This window comes from Daphnia magna, linkage group LG5 (genome assembly GCF_020631705.1).
Source record: "Daphnia magna isolate NIES linkage group LG5, ASM2063170v1.1, whole genome shotgun sequence".
Lineage (NCBI taxonomy): Eukaryota > Metazoa > Arthropoda > Branchiopoda > Diplostraca > Daphniidae > Daphnia > Daphnia magna.
The window spans coordinates 9,786,865-9,806,313 of record NC_059186.1 but is presented as its reverse complement, the minus strand read 5'-3'; the positions used below and the strand labels follow the sequence as shown (position 1 = coordinate 9,806,313).

General features: G+C 40.6%; 6 protein-coding genes across 8 annotated transcripts; 2 read left to right on the top strand and 4 right to left on the bottom strand.

Moving 5' to 3' along the window:
• Positions 1-59: 59 nt before the first annotated feature.
• On the bottom strand, positions 60-7,935 carry LOC116923436 (DNA polymerase theta). Its single transcript, XM_032929900.2, has 10 exons — positions 7,803-7,935; positions 5,513-6,657; positions 4,422-5,445; positions 3,902-4,361; positions 3,514-3,838; positions 1,289-3,445; positions 921-1,220; positions 726-845; positions 507-658; positions 60-446 (listed from the first exon to the last, which is right to left on the bottom strand). Exons 2-10 carry the CDS (start codon positions 6,168-6,170, stop codon positions 309-311), a joined length of 5,334 nt encoding a protein of 1,777 aa, XP_032785791.2. The 5' UTR covers positions 6,171-6,657; positions 7,803-7,935; the 3' UTR covers positions 60-308.
• Positions 7,716-10,097, top strand: LOC116923437 (cytochrome P450 2K4). Its single transcript, XM_032929901.2, has 9 exons — positions 7,716-7,919; positions 8,035-8,185; positions 8,364-8,503; positions 8,569-8,759; positions 8,815-9,020; positions 9,111-9,273; positions 9,357-9,471; positions 9,535-9,694; positions 9,759-10,097. The coding sequence occupies exons 1-9, from the start codon at positions 7,716-7,718 to the stop codon at positions 9,938-9,940; spliced, it is 1,512 nt and encodes a 503-aa protein (XP_032785792.2). The 3' UTR covers positions 9,941-10,097.
• LOC123472442 (NIPA-like protein) lies at positions 10,093-11,608 on the bottom strand. Its single transcript, XM_045173965.1, has 5 exons — positions 11,295-11,608; positions 11,019-11,230; positions 10,740-10,942; positions 10,325-10,669; positions 10,093-10,229 (listed from the first exon to the last, which is right to left on the bottom strand). The coding sequence occupies exons 1-5, from the start codon at positions 11,345-11,347 to the stop codon at positions 10,173-10,175; spliced, it is 870 nt and encodes a 289-aa protein (XP_045029900.1). The 5' UTR covers positions 11,348-11,608; the 3' UTR covers positions 10,093-10,172.
• Positions 11,609-12,003: 395 nt separating this feature from the next.
• LOC116923441 lies at positions 12,004-13,835 on the top strand. 2 transcript variants are annotated; one of them, XM_032929908.2, is made up of 6 exons: positions 12,004-12,672; positions 12,768-12,813; positions 12,880-13,020; positions 13,087-13,240; positions 13,305-13,460; positions 13,527-13,835. In XM_032929908.2, the coding sequence occupies exons 2-6, from the start codon at positions 12,780-12,782 to the stop codon at positions 13,654-13,656; spliced, it is 615 nt and encodes a 204-aa protein (XP_032785799.2). In that variant the 5' UTR covers positions 12,004-12,672; positions 12,768-12,779; the 3' UTR covers positions 13,657-13,835. The 2 variants fall into 2 exon arrangements, with proteins under 2 accessions (XP_032785799.2, XP_032785797.2); XM_032929906.2 differs by having other exon boundaries at positions 12,286-12,813.
• LOC116923440 lies at positions 13,767-16,808 on the bottom strand. 2 transcript variants are annotated; one of them, XM_045173966.1, is made up of 6 exons: positions 16,674-16,808; positions 15,319-15,813; positions 15,124-15,256; positions 14,977-15,045; positions 14,621-14,862; positions 13,767-14,197 (listed from the first exon to the last, which is right to left on the bottom strand). In XM_045173966.1, exons 2-6 carry the CDS (start codon positions 15,393-15,395, stop codon positions 14,029-14,031), a joined length of 690 nt encoding a protein of 229 aa, XP_045029901.1. In that variant the 5' UTR covers positions 15,396-15,813; positions 16,674-16,808; the 3' UTR covers positions 13,767-14,028. The 2 variants fall into 2 exon arrangements, with proteins under 2 accessions (XP_045029901.1, XP_032785796.2); XM_032929905.2 differs by having other exon boundaries at positions 15,319-15,452; positions 16,674-16,804.
• Positions 16,809-16,818: 10 nt separating this feature from the next.
• On the bottom strand, positions 16,819-18,946 carry LOC116923439. The gene is made up of 4 exons (XM_032929904.2): positions 18,150-18,946; positions 18,001-18,089; positions 17,537-17,934; positions 16,819-17,473 (listed from the first exon to the last, which is right to left on the bottom strand). The coding sequence occupies exons 1-4, from the start codon at positions 18,694-18,696 to the stop codon at positions 17,212-17,214; spliced, it is 1,296 nt and encodes a 431-aa protein (XP_032785795.2). The 5' UTR covers positions 18,697-18,946; the 3' UTR covers positions 16,819-17,211.
• Positions 18,947-19,449: the final 503 nt, after the last annotated feature.

The window sequence follows — 19,449 nt, the reverse complement described above, 5'->3', positions numbered from 1 at the left end:
ACCCTTTCTCTGGACCACCAATTTTAAAATATGGGCTGCTAATGATAAAGGAAATAAAATTATTAATAATCGTGTAAAGAATAACAATAGAGCCACAAACATGTGAAAATTTTAAAAATATATAGATTTATGCATGCAATACTTTTCAATTCACTAATTGTAGTCCAATTTCACGAAGGTGCACGAGCATTACGACGGTTTTGCTCTGCGGGTTTTCAACACAAAAAAAAGTCTTGGCCACTCCCTAGACGAAGACTTGGTGAATTAGGATCATGAGTCAAGTGGTTGATATTGTGAATCACAGATAATTAGCTTTTGTAGGGCTCCATTGTTCCCCATGTTTTCCCAGTTTTAATAGCTACTGGCAAGCGAATTTTCATTGGAATAGCCGTCTCCATGCAGTGCCGCACTACACGAGCAGCGCGTTCCATACTTTTTACTGGTACCTAAACAACGGTCGAAATAAAGTACAGAAACAAACCAGTCAATGGACTTGCTACACTTACCTGGAAAAGCAACTCATCATGTATTTGATGTACCAAATGAACATCAGCCAGTTTCTCATTTAACGAACGATTCAGAAGAATTACGGCAGTTTTCACTAGATCTGCTGCTGAACCTTGAATTTTAGTGTTCACTGCTTGCCGTTCCGCTTGAGCTACGATAAAAATCAGAAGAATACAGCACTAAAACGAGTTTTTAAAAATGCGCATCTGAACCGATACCTCTTTGAACTGCATTGTTGCTATTGATGGCTGGTAAGAATCTTCTTCTACCAAGAAGCGTAACCACAAATCCATTCGTGCGGCACTGGTTAACTGTGTTTGTTATAAAGCTTTGTATACCTAAAAGGCATTGATGTAATCAGATTAGAAAGATTAGGCTATATCCAGAATCGACAACACACACGATTAACTTACTAGGATACGTTGCGTGGAAAGTGTTAACAAAGAGTTGAGCCTCTTCTTCCCCGACTTCCAACTGTTCGGCTAAACTTTTACATCCCATGCCGTAAACAATCCCGTAGCAGATTTGTTTCGCTTGTTGCCTTTCATCGTCTCTGACTTCTTCTTGCTTTTTCTTTTTCCAAACCGATACAATGCCGCGGAAAACATCGCCATCGGGTTGGCTAAGAACAGAACAAAGACCTGCGTCTTCGCTCAAATGCGCCAATATTCGAAGTTCCAACTGAGAATAATCCGCCGAAAGCAACATAGTTCCTATATTTGAAAAAAAAAAAAAGAATTACTAACCGGAAACATTTTTTAGATAAGGAAAATAAAATCACCTGGAACAGCATAAAAAGCAGTTCTAACGTTAATCAGCCTACCATCTGAAAGTGGGAATGGTCTCGGAATGTGCTGCAAATTCGGTTGGACAATATTAACACGACCCGTAACGTTGCGGAATTCGCATTCTCCTGCTATCCGTTCAATTCCATCAACGTGAAACGTCGACGCTTGTAATAACGGGCAGATGATGGTTTGGACAATAGCGCTGACTTTTCGAAATTCGACTATTAGTTTGGGTAGGGGATGGATTCGGCCTAATTTGACTAAAGATGTTTTGGTTGTAGAAGGTGGTTGGTATCTCTTTTTTAACGGATTGATGAACGACTGGGGATTTTTTTCTTCGATGCAGAGGTTCAATGACGAAATGACTTTAGATACTTCTTTGGAGCTAGACAAAGAAAACTGACGACCAGCTAAACGATGAGCTGTCTCTTCTAGCATTTTCAAATGCTCGCGCAGTGTCTGCAAAACCGATTCACAACTAGAACGGTCGAAAGCGATTCCCATTTCTTCCATTTTTAACATTAGCATTACCAAAGGCATCTCCAACTCAATCAAAGATTGCAATAATTCGTTTTGATGTAGGCGTTGCTTCATCTGATGGAAAATGTCTAGCAGAGAGCAGCATTCGTGGAGCACTTTCTCACGGCCTCTATACGTCTTGGTAGGTGAACCTTGTTGACCGTACATCCTAACGAGTTTCTGTAGGCTGACTGAAGGGTTGGACGGTTCCAGAAGCCATTGGCAAAGATCAACGTCGCGAAACAACATTTCGTTGAGCAAATGGTGGAATAAGGATCTGAGGTCTCCTGTGGTCGATCGAATATCATAAACAATGAATTCAACTTTCAATCGAATGAGAGCTTCGAACAAATATTTCAGTTTGGAAACCTTGGCTACATCCAGACTAGAATCAAATCGCTCTCTGAGCTGGATGTAGTTCACGTTCAGGCAAGACCAGGCGACAGCTAAGCCCAAGATAGAATTTTTCTCCTTGTAGACCATGATGGCCAAACAATTCTGTCGCATCGTTTCCTTGATGAACAATTCTACTCGAGAACTTGTTGTGATTTCATTAATCTTGAATTTTGGAACAGGCAGACTGGATGGAATGATAGAACTATCGTCAGAAGAGAAGGACAAAACAAGTGGAGACTGACAAATGGAATGGGGTTGGAGTGGAGAAGCCAATGTGGTAGAGATTTTGCTTTTTTTGTTTGCGAGTTTTCCGATGGATTGATGAGGCGGAGGGGTAGCATCCAAGAACGAAATGTCATCCGTCGACACGCGTCGTTTGAGGTATTTTTCTAGTGGCTTTTCTGTTACCGGTGCCAATTTTTCTGCACAGGCAACAAAGGGGGGCGTCCTTATGGTGTCGAATAATTCATCGTCGGATAATCTGAGACTCTCCAAAACTCCGGCAGCTTTAGTGAGTGGAGTGCGAGGCAGTACCTGTATTACCGCTTGATTTGTGGGTGATTGTTGTAACGTTTCGACTGCAAACGAATGTGAAGAATTTACTGACGACTCTGCAAACATGTCAGGTGTAATATCTGCTGGTTTGACATTTTCCTTCGTTGCAGATTTTGTTTTGACTGGTGGTGTAACGGTTTTCTGAGGGATTGGCGTATCTTCGAAAATCGGCGTTGAGGCTAGAGGAGAGTTAGTACATGACAATTTGATGGAAGTGTTTTTTCCTATTGGACTAGGGAAATCTTTTGGAACAAGAGAAGGCCTTTTAAATTTCTCTTGAGATGGTTTTGGTAATGCTGGCTCGCTCTTGCCTTTATCGCTCCATTGAATTTTTACACCGAGTTCTAGCTGTAAGAGCTTTCGGGCTTCGGCAACAAGGTCGTGAGCGTTGACATCAGTTTCCCCCAATTTTTTGGCTTCTTCAGTTTCCTTTGCGCTCTTAAAAGGGCACGCATTCTTCAACAACACTTCTATGTTTTCTGCCGCTGCCGTGGCTACCGCTGACACGTTTGTCAAACCGGCATCATAAAGCAATCTTGCCGTGTGCGACAACATGGATGGTAACCGCATCAAATCGCAGAGTTCCAGTTGTACGCCAAACAGTAAGCGAGACTGAAAATGTTCAAGTAGAACATAGAGTGTGTTCCATCCCAGGCGGTGACAGAAGATAGTGACCATTCCTAAATGACATGTAAAAATAAATTTATATCAACGTATGCTTTAACGGAACTCAACAAGGTTAACAAACCAGCAAAGGTGGCTGTTTGCTGTTGCAACGACTGTAGGGTTCCTTTGTTCATTTTGTAGGTTCGAGCCACTACAGCCAGGCGGACTTCGTTCATTAACTCGTGAAGCGCAAGAGCTGTGTAGAAACGTCGATGGATCGCCATTTGTCGTGATTGTCGGGGAGCAGTTGTGGTAACCGTACCCTTCATAGCCCGTACCAGAAATCGTTCCTCTACGCCTACCGCTTCTCCTACCCGTTTTTGACTTTCACTCAGTTCTTCCCACAACGTGAGATAATGAAGCCAATCAATCTGTGTCATCTGGTCGGACACGTAAGTGGGTGTGATCTACAAACAACTGAAAGTCAAATCTATAAAAAATAAAATAAAATAAATGATCTGTAAACAAACCTGGTAAACAAGATGTAGATCACTATCTAGAATGAGACCTCTTCTTGCTGTTTTCAGTTCGTTTAGAAGATTCAAGCTTTCGTCTGGGGATAGCGATGAAGCCAGGCAGGCCAAACCCAGTTGGGTAGGGGTCAATCGTTCCTTTCCGTCCTCAACTGTTTGTCGCCGAATAAACTCATTGCTCACTAACCAAGCTACACAAGCTTGAATTGCCACATCTGGCACGTCATTCAAAACTGCAAGGAGAGTACATGAGGCATACAGTTTCAAGTCGTCTTCCGTAGAAGCTGAACCCGTAGCAATGACCTCCAACATGGCACGCTTCATACTAGAGGTAACGGCCAGGGATGGATCGGTCGCCGACGTGGAATCTAGCAGCAAACAACTTTTTAAGGCTGGTGGCACAGCGTTAAACATTCGCTGCACTTGATGCTTCTCAGATGGTTGGCAAATCAGGTAACTGTTTAGTTTAAGTTTTAAACATGAATAATAGAAAAATTAAAATAGTTTTATTTGTTACCTATCCCCGTCCGTGTCTACACCGAAGCGGCCAGCTCGCCCAATCATCTGTCTGTAGACTAGTGGATCTATTACCGTTCCGTGGAACATGGGTGTACGAATGATGACTCGACGGGCAGGTAAATTAACGCCGGAAGAGAGAGTTGATGTGGCAACCAAAACGCGGATAACACCATGTCGGAACGCAGTTTCAATATTTTCTCTTTCTTCGGACGTTAAACCCGCATGATGGAAAGCTACACCAAAACGAATTGTTTGGCCAAGAACTGCATCCAATCCAGCAGGTGTAGCCTTTAGACGTTCAAGGACTTGAGCGAGTAAATCTCCTTTCAGCTGTTGGCGGAGTATGATACCATAGTGGGATGTTGTGCTAGAGCCCAGATTAAAGAATTCTGTGCTGATATTTTGAGCCATTTTTTCGCACCAGTTTTTTGTTGGGCAGAAGATCAAGACAGAGTGGCCATCAAGCATGGTTTCTAGACACAAGTAAATTAAATGCTCAATGTCGTTAGGAACAAGACGGTTCGGATCAATCTTTCTTGCTAATCGGAAGTCAGGGTGGAAAATATCGATTCCAATTTTGATATGTTCTTTCAATGCGATTGGTCTGAAGTCCGTCCGATAGAGATCTGCACGAAGCCATTTCGCAAGAACTTCCAAACTCGGCAAGGTGGCTGACATTCCCACTAATTGAATTCGGGAGCGATTTCCATTCCGTGACGTGGCATAGAAAATTTTTGTTAACAATAATTCGAGAAGGAATCCACGGTGAGAGTCCCCAATGAGATGAAGTTCGTCGACCACGACTATACCCAATTGATCGAGAGAGCCATCTTCAATTAGCCTATTGATGAGGCTGTTTGCTTTTTCTATCGTGCAAATTGCTAAATCACAGTTTTTCAGGCCGCCTGGTGGGCTGCTGGATCCAGCGAAGCTCTCAACTCGAATGCCAATGTCCTCCGTGACGTATTTTAAAAATCGCGTTTTTTCCCTCGCAACAGCCACGAAAGGCAGTATATATATCGCTGTAACAACAAAATTGCCAAAATGAAGTTGAAACTTTGTCCTTTGAAAACTTTGTGAAGTGCTTACCTTTCTTTTTCGAATCAATTATGGTTTTCAGCATCAGTAATTCTGAAACCAGGGTTTTGCCAGATGAAGTAGGGGCACTATAGATCAAATTGCTTCCACTTAGCACCTTTCCAGTCTGGAGACATTCCACTTGCCAGGGAAATAATGTCGTTATTTTCTTTTCCGCATATTTCTGTACAACTGCTGAGGGAAGGCCCCAATTTTGTAGCTGGAGTTTTAAAACTGAGCTGGAACGCAGGCTGGCTCTGCGTAGGCTAGCTGCTGAATTTGCAACTGGTGTGGAACATGACAGAGGTGAATGAATAGACACTGAAAGAGAATTAGTTCTGTGTTCCATATTTGAAGAAGTTCCTGTTTTCATTTCAGATGGATTTGAACCCAACAATCCAGCAACAGATGTCAAGCAACTGACATTGGTATCATTTGACAATTGATTACTTGAGGAGTGTGACAAGTTTAAAATTGGTTTAGTTTTCACAGCACTGGTCTCAGACATTGATGAAGAAAGATTTGAGTTGGCAAGTATAGATGTGTTGTTGGTAGACAGAGATGGAGAACATTCACAGTCTTCCATGCACTTAGCATTTGCCTCTAGTAAACTTATTTCAGCCAACACTTGGCTCCCAATTGATGCACCCCAACTTAAATCTATTGACATTTTGTTTAAATTAACTCATGAACTATGCTACATGCAAATGAAATTGAATCAATCAAGCAAACATTTACTCCTATTCTTTTTCAGCTATCTAGTAGATTTGGACTATTGTTGCAGGCTATTAAATAGTAGGAAGACAAAAGTAATCGATAAATACAGTCAAAAAGTGGCTCAGTGAAAGAATGGACCCAAAGAAATCATTGAAACAAAATTAAAATATATACAAAGAAATGTCAAATATGTAAATACATTAAATCAACCCAAATATTTTATCAACAATCCAGTTCCACTCTAATTGTAATGTAAACTGCTCTTTTGCTCCCCAATCCAGGTAATATTTACAAATTTCGTCGACAATAAATTTGAAACTTCAATTACAAATATCGGCTGTCAACTAAAATCTGCGATGCCATACCGAATAAATGTAGAACACGGCGTATTTTAAGGTTTCCGCAATCCGCATTTTCCTGCACGGTAAGTTTCCCGTTTTCTATAAGAACTCAAGAACTCAGTTCACTATTATCGTTAGAAACGCATAAAAATGAAAGAAAATAATTTATAAAATGTCAATCGGATTCTTCCTTTTTATTCTAACATAGTTTTTCTACGTACTGCTTTTCATGTATCAAGAAATGCCTAACGTCTGCTGGGTCCCGCACAATTCAAAAGTCTTGTCCAAAATTAGAACAATACTCGCAATGTGCAACTCTTACGTTTTTTTTTTTTCATTGCTAGGCCCTGTTCCCCAATTGTTAATCTTGTTTGCAGGCTCTTCGTTGAAAACAGGTAAGAATTACACAATGTGAACCCGTTTGATAAAGCTACGAATGGGTCACTTGGCGATCCATTGACTCCAAAGGAACATGTCGAAGACAAATTCGGTCTCACTATTGACTTTTAGGCTGGTACCTATGTTTAGTCCTCTGAACTTAGAAATTTTAATACTCTAATCATAAATCAGCAGTTTTGTGACATCACTGGCTTTATCGACTAGGAAATTAATCAGCAAACTTCATCGTCTAATTTAAGCTGGGTCCAAAAATCATCATCTCTTACATTTACAGGTCGATAAGCTATTTATACAATTTGCCTTATAGTTTCTATGTCTATGCAGACTTCGGGCAAAGGTTAGTTGGACTTTAGGTTGCTGATAGTGCATTGACATGTTACTGTACCAAATAGCAGTTAGCTCAATTATGCACCGCATGAACGTTCGTGGTCAATTGTCTAATGATCTAAAAAGGTAACTGCGGAAGGAGAATTGAAGGCTGAGAAGATTCTGCTAGCAACACATTATAAGTTCAATGTAGTCGAACGCTTATGATACCTGCCAATCAGTTATTTATAGCTTGGTGCTCTTTTGAACAGAAGGATATGATAGACTATTTATAGCAATGGTAATAAAAGATACGTAATCTTTAACAAAGCGCAGGTACAATCTTATCTTACACTCTATGGAATTTTCGTCGTGGATGCTCCATCCCTACGCTATAAAATCCCCCCGTTTACAAGAAGTATGACTATTAAGACTCAGGATCAAGTTCTATAATGGCCGATTTCCTTAGCGTTGCAGCACCGATCCTCATATTAGTAATAACTATCTACTACCTATCGAGATTAAATGTGAAGACTTACCGCTTACCTCCTGGCCCCGAGCAAAATCTCATCTTCGGTAGCCTGTTGGATTTAATTTGGTCGACCTTGTTCAAAAAGGAACCAGCGTTTCTGAAGCTCGCCAAATGGTCTTTCCAGGTAAAGAAGTTTTTTCTTTCCTTTGTATTTTGTTTTGCAAGTTGTAAGCATCTTACTGGATAGATGGAATAAATATTTTATTAATTATTGTTAACGTTGATTTTGCATTGACAAGCATGGACCAATATGCTACCTGAGGTTTTTCAGGCAAAGGGTTATCGTGGTTTCAGACGCTAGGATCGCTCAGCAGTTATGTATAGGGCAGGCGGACAAGTTTAGCGAGCGGCCACCAGGATTGCTTTTGTCACGAGTGCTAAAGAACAAAGGTAAATACTGTTTTAAAACTCAAATCAGTTTGGAGTAGACCAACAGTCGATAAACATGATGTAACATTTTGTTTAGTTCACAAATTTTATCTATGATGACCCGATTTCATGTTCCCTTAGGGCAAATAACTAAAAATAGAGTGTAGCCTAAGTCAATAATCATTTACAATAATAAAAGGAATCGTATTCAATGACGGACCGTCGTGGAAAGCGCACCGTAATTTCTTAACTCACGAGTTTCGTAAGTATGGATTTGGAAAACTCTCAATGGAGCAAAGAATTCAATACGTAATTGATGATTACCTTAATCAAATTGGCGTAAGTCATTGTCTGTGTGTTTAAAGACGTTGATGAAAATCACCGGTAAATTTCTGTCAATCTAGAAAATGAAGGGCAAAGTCCACGATCCCCATTCAAATATTGCTATAGCCGTCTATAACATCATCTGGACTGTGATTAGTGGCGATAAGTTCGACTGGGGCGATCCGTTCCTACAAAAATTAATTACAAACCTAGAAACTAATTTACATGCTGTCGAACTCACCGGGCCCCATAATTACGTCACTCTTCTCACGTAATCTAAATACTTTGCCTTTCAGAAAAACTATCTCAAATCCATCTTTTAACAGTCTGTGTCATTTGATATGGCACAATTTTTTCCGTTTGTGGAGCATTACCTCGACAAGGCTATATTACTTTAAACAGCTCATAAGCAAGTTCAAAAAGCAACAAGAAGAAACTACAGACTCAGAAGCAGAGGAGTCCATCATTCTTGATTACCTGGTTAAATTGGAAAATTCTAGGAAACGTGATGATGTACCAGCTGACTTCTCAGGTAGGTAGCTACTTATAAAACATGTTGCATGCCGCTTCTCTTGTGATTCCGGAATCAAAACTACTAAAAAGTTCCTTCACTACCGTTAAGAGACGCAGTTACTTTGGCTGGTATCCGACCTGTTTATCGCTGGTGGTGAGACAACCGTAACCACTATTCGTTGGATTCTACTTTGTTTGGCGTTGTATCCGCAAATCCAGGAACGTGTCCGGCAGGAGATCGTAGAGACATTCGGTCGGGACTCAACACCGACGTAATTAAATTTGATACATTCCTAGGGTTATGTTTCCTTCATGGTTTAAGCCACTAACACTCCAGTTACGATACTTTTGATAGATACGCTCAGCGAACGCAGTTACCGTACACAGAAGCATTTATAAACGAAGTGCTTCGTTTAGGCGGTGTTACCCCCGGCATGTGGCGCAATACTAGTCAAGATGCAACATATGAGGTTAGCTGTCCTTCTCTTTTTCAAATTAAAAAGTAACAGCATCTTACCTCTTATGTTTTAAAGGATTACGATATTCCGAAGGATACGTGGATTCTGCTTCATTTTTGGGCGATGAGTAATGATGCCAATCAATGGGACGATGCAAGAACATTCAAACCAGAAAGGTTCCTAAATGACCAAGGAAAGTTTTTAAAAAATGAGAACCTTCTAGCCTTTTCCACTGGTAGCCCTTCTTTTGATTGTTTCATCTATTGCTTTCTTTATGTACTAAAACGAAACTTGAACAGGCAGGAGAGAATGTCCCGGGCAAGGATTAGCTCAGACAGAGCTCTTCCTCTTTACAGTGGGGATCCTGCAAAAATTTAAAGTTGCTTTACCTGACGGTCAAAATAATATCGACATTAACAGTGGCCAGTTTGGAATTACCTACACTCCACCACCTCATCTACTGGAATTTACACCTGTCTAAAATATTTTTATTGACGAACATTATTTTAAAAAACAAAAAACTGTAAACCGATTCCCAGGGTAGATTACTGAAAAGAATGGTTGCACAGTTTCTTTTTCTAGCCAATTCAAGTTTTAGTTTCAGAAAACTTAATATAATTACTTTTTTCACAATTATATTGAATTTTTTGTATTGAAACTAGAATTGAAACAATGTTGTGTCATAAAAAAATATTACCATAGTGATAAATGCATCAGATGGTACCATTCAACAGTTTTCGAACAGCTCTCATACTGTCAGTAAGCGAACCCTATTTAAATATAAAAAAAAAAAAAAAAGGATGTAAAAACATTTGTTTTAAATCATTGGAAATTAGTTAACAAATAAAAAAAAAAGTAAACGTACACAAACACTGGAGTTGAACCGACTCCTCTTTTCCCGACTTCGAGATTCCTTGAGTTGTTGCAATTGAAGGAGACGACATTTCCAGCCTCGCTCTTCAGCTCTCCATGCACACCACATCTGATGTTGTCCAACTGGATCTACTGTTGGTTTTACACAATCAATCTTTTCTACTGCATTTCTCTGGATTAAGTATGGTTCTATAGACCACTTTCTGTTGCAGTAATCACATTGCAATAACATGTCATCTTTGAGAAATTGCCATCCAGTAAGAACCAAAATAAAGCTAGACAGATTAACATCAGGTACTGTGACTGTTTCCACAAACCAATCAAATATTTCTTTAACCTTGTGAATATGAAATATCAATGTTAATGAATTATTGAAGTTACAGAAAATGAATTTTCTTATGGCATACCTCTTCTTTTGAACTAGTTATGTGGGAAAGAACTTCAATATTTTTAAAATCAAGTAATTGCTGTTGAATTGTATCTTGTAATTCCATATTTGATAAATGGTTGATTTCCAAAACAGAATCAGGCAGTGGATTGGTGGAATACAAGCAGAATTTTGAATGAGCTGAAGCCAATCTTGATCTAATTTTTGAACAAGCTTCTCTGTCTAGTATCAAACAAAAAATAATAATAAAACTGTAGTATGTTTCAAATAAAAACCATGACCAAAAACTGGTACATACATGGCAGATGCTTGGATGGTGATGGGAGGGTGACACTCAGAAACTGGTGACACATTACACATTTCAGCACATCTTTTTCTGCAATCTCCCAGCCTTGCCTAGCACACTGAGGTGGATTGACTGGCTTTCCTGACCAATTGAAAACATTGTAGGTTTTCAAGCGTTTCAGAAAGCTCTCACGAGTGGGATCCTTACAAGGAACACCATGATATCTGGGTTAAACAATCAATAAGAAATGTTGTTATATGACATGGTGTTCAGAATACGATAGCTTACAATTTCCGAATGATGCTTTCATCCAATTTACGTTTCCTGCCTGACGTTTCCATCTTAAAAGTGGAAAACACGCGGCTAGAGCGTCTGCTATGGTTTATCGGAGTTGCCTTGCAATCCCTTACGCAGTTACGTGCTCTGCTTCGCTTGGTTCGGTAAGAGTTGGAGACTTGCAGTTCTTCGCCGTCTCAAAGATGAGAGAGAACCATCTTAAAAGAGTATTGCTTGAATAGAGTAGAACTGAATGAACAATCAAAAAATTCCAAACGCCAAAAACTAAAATTTTCAAACAATATTATCGGCTGCTACTTAAAGCTATTGCAAAGAATGGTTGTTGCTGTGCTAAACCGAGTTCGTACTACCACAACTCTACAAAATACAAGTAAAAATCTAAAAACTTTTTGTCTACAAGCAAAAAAGTAGCTCATCCAACTGTCTTCCTAAATGACTTAGTCTCTGCACTCTCTGAATATCCAGCAGAACTCCTATTTAGGTAGCAGGAGTTCACTTTGGTTAACTAACTGTGTAACAGCTATCAAAATAGTTTTGTGCTGCCGTGTAAATAACAACACGTTTCCTGATGCTATCACAAAAACATCTAATATCCCTTTATGTCTATGAAGTGTTTTGACTTGTCTTATTGACGGCTCTAGTTTATTATTGTTATGCAATTTTTCTAATAGGCTTGCCTTCGAATATTATAATCTTTTGTGGGTGTTTGAGTTAACACTTAACAGAAAGCTACAAGAATTCAAGAAAGCTTTATGAAAGCTAACTATAGAATAACTGGCCTGTCCGATGGCACAGTGGAGAGGAAAGGATATGCGTAATAGCGTGGGCGTCGGAGCGTTAATCAATTCGTCCGAGAAAGGTGAACGTACCCGTTAGGGTAGTTGAGCTCTTTAAAAACAATGGAATGAATGTTTTTGCTTTTTCAACCGTCACTGCGTCACTCAACAACACCTGTCCAGAAACAGACGCAATTCTTTCTCAAGAAAAGATACAAATCTGAAAAACGCCAGCTTAGGATAAGACAAAAACATCTTATCCTTATTGTAATGTGAAAATTCAGCAAAATTGTTGAGCAGACTCACCTGATGATCAAGTTTCATCAACTGATTTCAAATTTACTTTCAGAAGTTGACTTTCGAGTTTTTTTCAGTTTTCAGTGGCGACCGGTGGCGACAGTCTAACTAACTATTAAACTGTGATTGTCGAAGACCCTCCCATCCGGAGATTCACTTTCAATTAGCCAAATGAAGCGTGGGCTACGGAAGTCATCTGTCTTTTCTGAACGGTTAAAAACCTGATGCATCTAGCGAAATCTAATCAGTTGAAAGAAAGTAGTCGAAGAGTACAGAACTGATTCCCATCGATAGAAGTAATTAATTAGTTGTCAATTGTTTTGTGCTATTTGAAAGAACTATGATAAAAATCTGCATCTTCGCATCTTTCTTTGTAATGACGTGTTGTCAGACGGATTCGGCAATGCCTTCCGCTTCAAATTCCAGCTCATACATAGGTAGTGAAATAATTAATTTTTTTTAAAGAATATCTGGCTTGAATGATTCGTGTTTTTGGCTAACAGAGGAACGTAGGGGTGGTTATGGAGGAGATTACAGCAGTGGAGGTGGAGGGTACGGAAGCGGATACGGAGGATATGGCGGAGGACATGGGCATGGCTCCATTTCGCTGGACGCTGTCTCAGTTTTGGGACTTTTGTCCTTAGGTTAAGTTGACAACGTTCACCAGTTACTGTAAAATTTTAACTGACACAGTATGCATCCTTGCGTAGGAGCGGTTTTATTGCGAAGTATCCTAACCTTACTGCCAACAAGTGCACGTAGTCTGGACGTGTCGGACATTAACCTGCCACTGATGCTTTCCGATATTCCGGAAGCCATTGTTAAATGGCATGGAATGACGAGCAGTCACGTTGTCCACGAAAGGTAGGCTTACTCAATTTTGATTGAATCTTCTACTTACAGATTTCATGGTGTCATTATGTTCCAGGAGTATGGATAACCAAGATGATGACGATAATCCAGTAGCTCCTATTCGTCATTATCTGAACATGTTGACGACGGAAAAGGCTTGTCTTCCGCATTTCCTTTGTAAATTTTGGAAGAACAAGTCGATGGAGGAAGAGAGTTTCCTTGACGTTGTTATGTAAGCATCTTTACATCAGAATTTGACTTTGTTACGCAGCACTATGCTTTGTTTACGGCCCCACAGGTTGGCCACTGCTGCCTGGAATGGTCTCACAAAAAGTGCTGCTATCTACGACCACATAAAGAAACCAGATTCTTTGAAAGCGGAACAACATTGCATTCAAGCTCGTTATGAATGCCCAGCAGGACGCTGAGTATTCACCAACGGTGGGATGACAATTCTCTGCGATCGTTCACAATCGTCTACAACCGACTGATTTTTTGGTTTAGTTGTAACGCTGGCTATGAATCATTAGTAACTTGGTGGGTCTTTATGTCGTATAGTTTGTTACGGTGTTTAATTGGGCTATAATACACACGACGTTTATTTCTACTTAGCTGCAGTATTTCTACTTATCAGCAAAGTGCAGAGTGAATTTTTTTTTATTGCCTCTTGAATTTTACTTTGGGAAGGAAGGGAAAGGAAAAGCAAAGTTTAAACATAACCATTTGCCTCGGTAAATAGATTTACCAATTGATAAAATTACCCAAATGTAGACTAATTCTATTAAAAAAGCCAGAAGGCATTAAAACAAAGCCATTATATCAGTGAGACCACAGTCGCTTTCCGACGGTCCGTTTCTGTTGTAATCGCAATCCTGATTAGAGTCGAATTTGTCTTGAGCCGCATCGTTTTCTACCTGATCGACGTAACGGGCAGTACCTTCCTGGCCATAATGATGTGCTAGCGATGTTCTGTTACAGACAAAAGAAAAGAAAAACATTTATTGATCAAATGCCATCCTGTCACAGCGAATTACATGATATTCTTAGTCGCTAACTGGTGAAATAATAAAATGCCAAAAAACGGTATAAACCATTGCGTTTCAACAGTTTCGCATCCACCACCACGAGTGCCGAAAGCAATTAAATGGTGTACAAACAATAACTTTTGCTGGCTGCCATTCAAAACTTTAGAAAACAACTTTTCGGGAGAGGAATATCAGCCAACAATAGTCATATATATACTTGGATGGCTTTTTGAAAGAGTTAACCCATCCATACAGCCGAAACGTATAGGCACATCTCCTGCGCATACACGTATATACACGAGAAAGTGTAGATCTAATACAGAAACAAAAAAAGGGGGGCAGGTCTAAGTTGTACGAGTTTAGTTACATGTAGAGTTGCATGGCTTTGATCGCCATGGCCGGTTGCCTGTTCCACGCGATCGCGTCGTTGCCCAGCTTGCAGAGGAGAATTTTGGGACAGGAGGCCGGATAACGACGAATGGCTTGCGCGACCCGTTGACCCACTCGAAGCGACTCCTTGAAAAAGAGCAGGCGATGCGATGATTCCGGTGTCGACGACAACTCACCGTCGTCCGACCAACTTATTTCCTCGTGCCACGATTCCTCCTCCTTATTGACAGTTGCCCGTTGTTTGGGTTGTTTTAGCGTGTTTCATTTAGAAAAAGATCGATTTTAGTAAACGCGATTCATTAGTCAAAAAGCGATGTTGCTTAACGTATTCACCAGGTAATGGCTTGTGGCATTTTCCAGGAAATTGTGCAATTCTTCTGGTCGATCAGACAATTGCAATGGCTAAAGAAAATCAAATCAAAAATCAAACACACAATTTAGCTCATTACATTCAAACTGTTGTGTCGGGTGTAGGCCTACCAAATTCATGTCGGAGACGTCCACGCTTCTAGCGCTGCGGTTCAACAAGTTGTAAATGATGTTGAACAGGAAAACGCCGAACCCCAAAGAAGCCAACACAACGTAAGGGTCGACGTAATCGTTTCCGTACTCGCTTGAATGGACAAACATAACAATCACTGTTAAGCCTTAAAGACATATGAGTAAACGAATTACCTGGCGCCGTAACCTCCTCCGCCGTATCCTCCACTTCCTCCACCGCGAGCTCGTTCAGTCAATAGCATATCGGCCATCTCATCAGTCTCCCAGTGGCTTTCACGACAAACACTGAACGCGACAACGACGACTACCTATCAGTTAATGAATTTCTTGCCTTCATCTTGCAGTTTAACAAGAGTGACAGACCGTCATTCAGTGAAAGTTCACTCAACTCATCAGCTCAACAGACAAAAGACCTATCATCTCTCTTTCTTTCGTCGTCTAGGTGGTTCAAGATGACGCACTTTACGTGCACCGTTGAGTTCCATTGGTTTTTTCTTTTCAAAAATATTTGTAGGCATTCTGTGGTAAAATTCGAGGAAAAGAGGCACGTTCAATACAAAGAGAATGTAACCAAAGTTGTGTGTAGATGCACGTAGTCACTTGCTGTCATTGCCGTTCCAGTCTGTACATTCCTTATTCCGGAAATGTCCGACAGCGGAGCGACACCAGCTAAACAAAAGAACATTGGAAGTGTTAATGCCCGCATGACAGCTTTTTAGCGGAAAGGGACAAAAATAACTGTATAGGCGCGGTAGACTGGTGAATAAAAATTGTATTCACAGGCCGACGAATCGACGGTCCAAAACAATCAACATTGGAATAACGTCTACAACAATGCCGTTACCTTGGTGTTGAATCATTATTTAAAATTCTAGTAAAACAAAAAAACGAAAATTGAAATTTTTTTAAAAAATCTGTTCCCATTAAAATAATTTACTACACACAGATTAGTTTAATATACTGTTTACTTTTTCTCTTAGTATAGAACTGAAAACCCATTGCGAAATCAACTCGAATTATAAACAAATTCCTATATGCTTTACAGCCTACGCTAGGGGCATTTCAAACGCTAGTCTTTGATCTATTATCATTAAATCCAAAGAATTAAAAAACACGATGTAAACCGGTATGTGTGCGTCAGGCCGAAAACCGACATATTCCACTTTATTCCTGTTCTAATGTAAATGGTAAGTGCTTACCAGAAAGAACAAAACAACGAACAGCTGGTAAAATGTTACGGGATTATTACTACAAGGGCATCTGAAAACAATGCAACTCAAAACTTACTAAATGTTTCACCTATCAGTTATGCTGAGCCAAACGGATTATCTCGGGGAAAACAAAAGCTTCGAATAGGTGGCTATCTACGAAAGTTTCTACGTATATAGCTTTGGACACGTTAAGATCGTGGTTCTTTAAGCCGACTGTAGACGGCGGCGTGAGATCCCGGACCTTTCAAGTGTTTATTCTTACTGAACACGACTTAAATAGGATTTTTTATTTTCAAAAAAAGGACTGAATGACCTTACCAAGATAAGAATAAACGGGAACCTTTTTATCAATGAGGCAAGAATGATGAAAACCTTGTTCGAAATTTCGTGAGTCGTTACTGAAATCCTTCATTACGTACCGAGTAACTACGCGTTGCAGCATAGAATGAGAGACACCTTTTGCTTTACCTTCGTCTGCAACTTGTATTTGTTACAATAAACAATTGAAGAGAAGAATGCGTTTTGGTGATTTCTGACGCCATAAGGGGACAGAGGGAAGGGTCATAAAAACAATATTTCTTTTCTCTCTCAAAAATATCCAGCGGCATTTTCATTGGGAAACGTATCATACGATGTCGACAAAAAGGGAAAAGGAGAAGAAAGATATTTTTTTTCTCTCAATCTACGACAATCTACAGGCCTTGCCGACATGCCCTTCACCGGACTCGACAAAGAGTATTCAAAGTGGCCTTTCGTGTTATCCCTTCCTCTTTATTTTTTGTTAGAAAAAAAAAAATGCACGCACAGTGAAGTATAATGTAGTCTACTCGAATTCATTTGTCATCCGCTTTTTTTTTTATGACCATGTGATTTCATTCCGAGTAGAGACGGTGGCGTCGTCATCAGCAAGCGGTTTCAATCTTCCCTTAGTGGCGGATGAAAGCATTAGCGGCGCTGACTGAAGGCTCCGACATTTCGGCACGATGGTCGAACATAAGTCGAGTATCGTTGATCCATCAGCCGATTTGTTACCGCTATCAACTCCGAGCGCTGCTTGCATAACGCGATCCACCGTGTAAGCAGAATCGTGTTCTCCCAGCCAATAAGCCATGCCAATTCTGTTTGATAAACATTGATACCTTCAAGCGGTTAAAGAAATGAATTCATTATCGTTTAGTTACGTGGCTATTTGAACGAGAGGGTCGTAGGCGACGTCCTTGTTGGCTGTCAGCGTCTCGCAGATGCGTCGCTGAGTACAGCGACGTGAATAACCGCGTCCGACCTGAGTTTTGAGCTGATGGGCCCGCCATAATCCGTTAAAGATACCGGCCGTTTGGTCGAGAATGTCTGAATTTTCCTCCTCGGCCGTTGTCATTGAGGGTGGATCGTTCAGGTCTTTGGTAAATAGTAGAGGGTTTTCCATCAAGAGACGGTCGACGTTGTGAAAATCGGACATGAACAAAGGAGCGTCCGCGTCCATTACACGACCTGTAGCGGCGCTCTGAGTGGCCAGCTGGTAGAGTAACACGCCCAAGAAGGTCAGGAAGGAAAGGCCTCCCAAAATAGAAAAGGCCTTGCCCTTACACAATTCACAAGCACAGAATAAGACATTCGATTGATTTCAAAATGCATTGTTTTTTCTTACCGAAGAATCCATTCCATAGCTTCCTCCACCATGTCCGCCTCCACCATGTCCGCCTCCACCGTAACCACCACCACCGTAGTCTCCTCCGCCTGAAATGCATTGTTGTCAAATTTAGCCGATCGGATGTAACTGGAAAGAGTGTTACTTACCGCCATAGCCTCCACCGCCATAACCTCCTCCGCCGTAGCCTCCCCCTCCGTACCCACCGCCATGCCCTCCGCCATAGTAGCCTCTGTCGTGACTACTGTGACTGGCGGAGAAGTCCTCGTCTATTTCTTCGTCCAGATCATCGATCGGTTTCGATTTCTTGCGGATGTAGGCCGGAATTGCTGCAGGTTTGTAGCGCCAATTTAAGATGTAATCATTCATCGTGCTCCTGCGTTCCTCCCGCTCTCTTCTCCCACTTCCAGCAACGCCAGCCAAGGCTTCCAGCAAATCGGGATCTAATTTCGCGGCCAGCGCTTGGCCAGCCGAGACGTACAAATGGACAGTGTCCAGCTTTTGCACGATCCACTCGACATAAGGAAGTCTGGACAGAAAACCAATTTTCGTGACTTTCCTTAACACGCCCCTCGTGACGTCCAGCAAACGGATAGAATCCGATAAACTTTGATGTCTTTGGGGTTGACCACGATTCTCGTTTCCTTCGACCAAGGCCAGGACCAAACAAGCCCAGCAGGTAACGAAAAACTTCATCGTGATCGTAACGTTTCAACAGACCTACCGCAATTTACTAACCGACCACCGTTTCTCAGCCAAGGTCCAAGACCGTCTGATCTGCTTCTCACCTTCGATCAGTCAAGTAAGGGCTGACAGAAACAATTGAAGAACGGTACAACTAGAATGTCGATTATGCTTGTTCAATACCCGAACGTTAAACGTGGCTCGCTCGACCGCCCTTTTTTTTTCAGGTAGTGTTTCATAATCAGGAAATAAGTTAGCGATGCTAAACGTGATTTTCAATTGAAAGAACAACATGGAACAATTGACGTGAAAAGGAAAACAGTTAAAAATAGCTGACGCTATTGTCAACAGACAAGGTTCCATTTTGATAGAAAGATCATTGAATCGTCTTCTTGTTATTTTCGTAAATATGATACACACATAAGTATATAATAACATGGATAATGCCGTATAACACACGCACTCTTATCGATTATTCGCCCATTCGTCGTCAACTCTTTATCTTTTTTTTTTTTTCAAATTTTTAAAATGTTTTTTTAAAGGGATTAAGAATTCAGAAACGCCCGCGTAATTGGAAGGAGATACAGTCATTTATAAAAAAAAAAATGGAAACACGGAAGAAATTCCCAATGAATTTAACCAACAAACAAATAATAATCAGCAGAACGTAAACGACATTCAACCTATTCAATGTGATGATTGGAGAACATGTTAATTATTATAATTATGTATCAAAGAAAACATTTGTTCGTCAATTGTTTGCAT

What these genes read in the sequence shown, in the direction of transcription:
- LOC116923439 (XM_032929904.2), bottom strand. Translation starts at nt 18,696, where the DNA reads ATGAAGTTTTTCGTTACCTGCTGGGCTTGTTTGGTCCTGGCCTTGGTC. An exon ending in GCTATGGAATGGATTCTTCG is followed by an intron (nt 17,935 to 18,000) that starts GTAAGAAAAAAC and finishes GAATTGTGTAAG; the next exon opens with GGCAAGGCCTTTTCTATTTT. An exon ending in CCTCTCGTTCAAATAGCCAC is followed by an intron (nt 17,474 to 17,536) that starts GTAACTAAACGA and finishes TTTATCAAACAG; the next exon opens with AATTGGCATGGCTTATTGGC.
- LOC123472442 (XM_045173965.1), bottom strand. Translation starts at nt 11,347, where the DNA reads ATGGAAACGTCAGGCAGGAAACGTAAATTGGATGAAAGCATCATTCGG. An exon ending in TAACTAGTTCAAAAGAAGAG is followed by an intron (nt 10,670 to 10,739) that starts GTATGCCATAAG and finishes CATATTCACAAG; the next exon opens with GTTAAAGAAATATTTGATTG. An exon ending in GGTTCAACTCCAGTGTTTGT is followed by an intron (nt 10,230 to 10,324) that starts GTACGTTTACTT and finishes ATATTTAAATAG; the next exon opens with GGTTCGCTTACTGACAGTAT.
- LOC116923436 (XM_032929900.2), bottom strand. Translation starts at nt 6,170, where the DNA reads ATGTCAATAGATTTAAGTTGGGGTGCATCAATTGGGAGCCAAGTGTTG. An exon ending in TTTCCACGCAACGTATCCTA is followed by an intron (nt 846 to 920) that starts GTAAGTTAATCG and finishes AATGCCTTTTAG; the next exon opens with GTATACAAAGCTTTATAACA. An exon ending in CAACAATGCAGTTCAAAGAG is followed by an intron (nt 659 to 725) that starts GTATCGGTTCAG and finishes TTTTTATCGTAG; the next exon opens with CTCAAGCGGAACGGCAAGCA.
- LOC116923441 (XM_032929906.2), top strand. Translation starts at nt 12,717, where the DNA reads ATGATAAAAATCTGCATCTTCGCATCTTTCTTTGTAATGACGTGTTGT. An exon ending in AGTCACGTTGTCCACGAAAG is followed by an intron (nt 13,241 to 13,304) that starts GTAGGCTTACTC and finishes ATTATGTTCCAG; the next exon opens with GAGTATGGATAACCAAGATG. An exon ending in AGTTTCCTTGACGTTGTTAT is followed by an intron (nt 13,461 to 13,526) that starts GTAAGCATCTTT and finishes ACGGCCCCACAG; the next exon opens with GTTGGCCACTGCTGCCTGGA.
- LOC116923437 (XM_032929901.2), top strand. Translation starts at nt 7,716, where the DNA reads ATGGCCGATTTCCTTAGCGTTGCAGCACCGATCCTCATATTAGTAATA. An exon ending in ACGAGTGCTAAAGAACAAAG is followed by an intron (nt 8,186 to 8,363) that starts GTAAATACTGTT and finishes CAATAATAAAAG; the next exon opens with GAATCGTATTCAATGACGGA. An exon ending in ATTACCTTAATCAAATTGGC is followed by an intron (nt 8,504 to 8,568) that starts GTAAGTCATTGT and finishes CTGTCAATCTAG; the next exon opens with AAAATGAAGGGCAAAGTCCA.
- LOC116923440 (XM_045173966.1), bottom strand. Translation starts at nt 15,395, where the DNA reads ATGGCCGATATGCTATTGACTGAACGAGCTCGCGGTGGAGGAAGTGGA. An exon ending in ACGTCTCCGACATGAATTTG is followed by an intron (nt 15,046 to 15,123) that starts GTAGGCCTACAC and finishes GATTTTCTTTAG; the next exon opens with CCATTGCAATTGTCTGATCG. An exon ending in ATGCCACAAGCCATTACCTG is followed by an intron (nt 14,863 to 14,976) that starts GTGAATACGTTA and finishes ACTGTCAATAAG; the next exon opens with GAGGAGGAATCGTGGCACGA.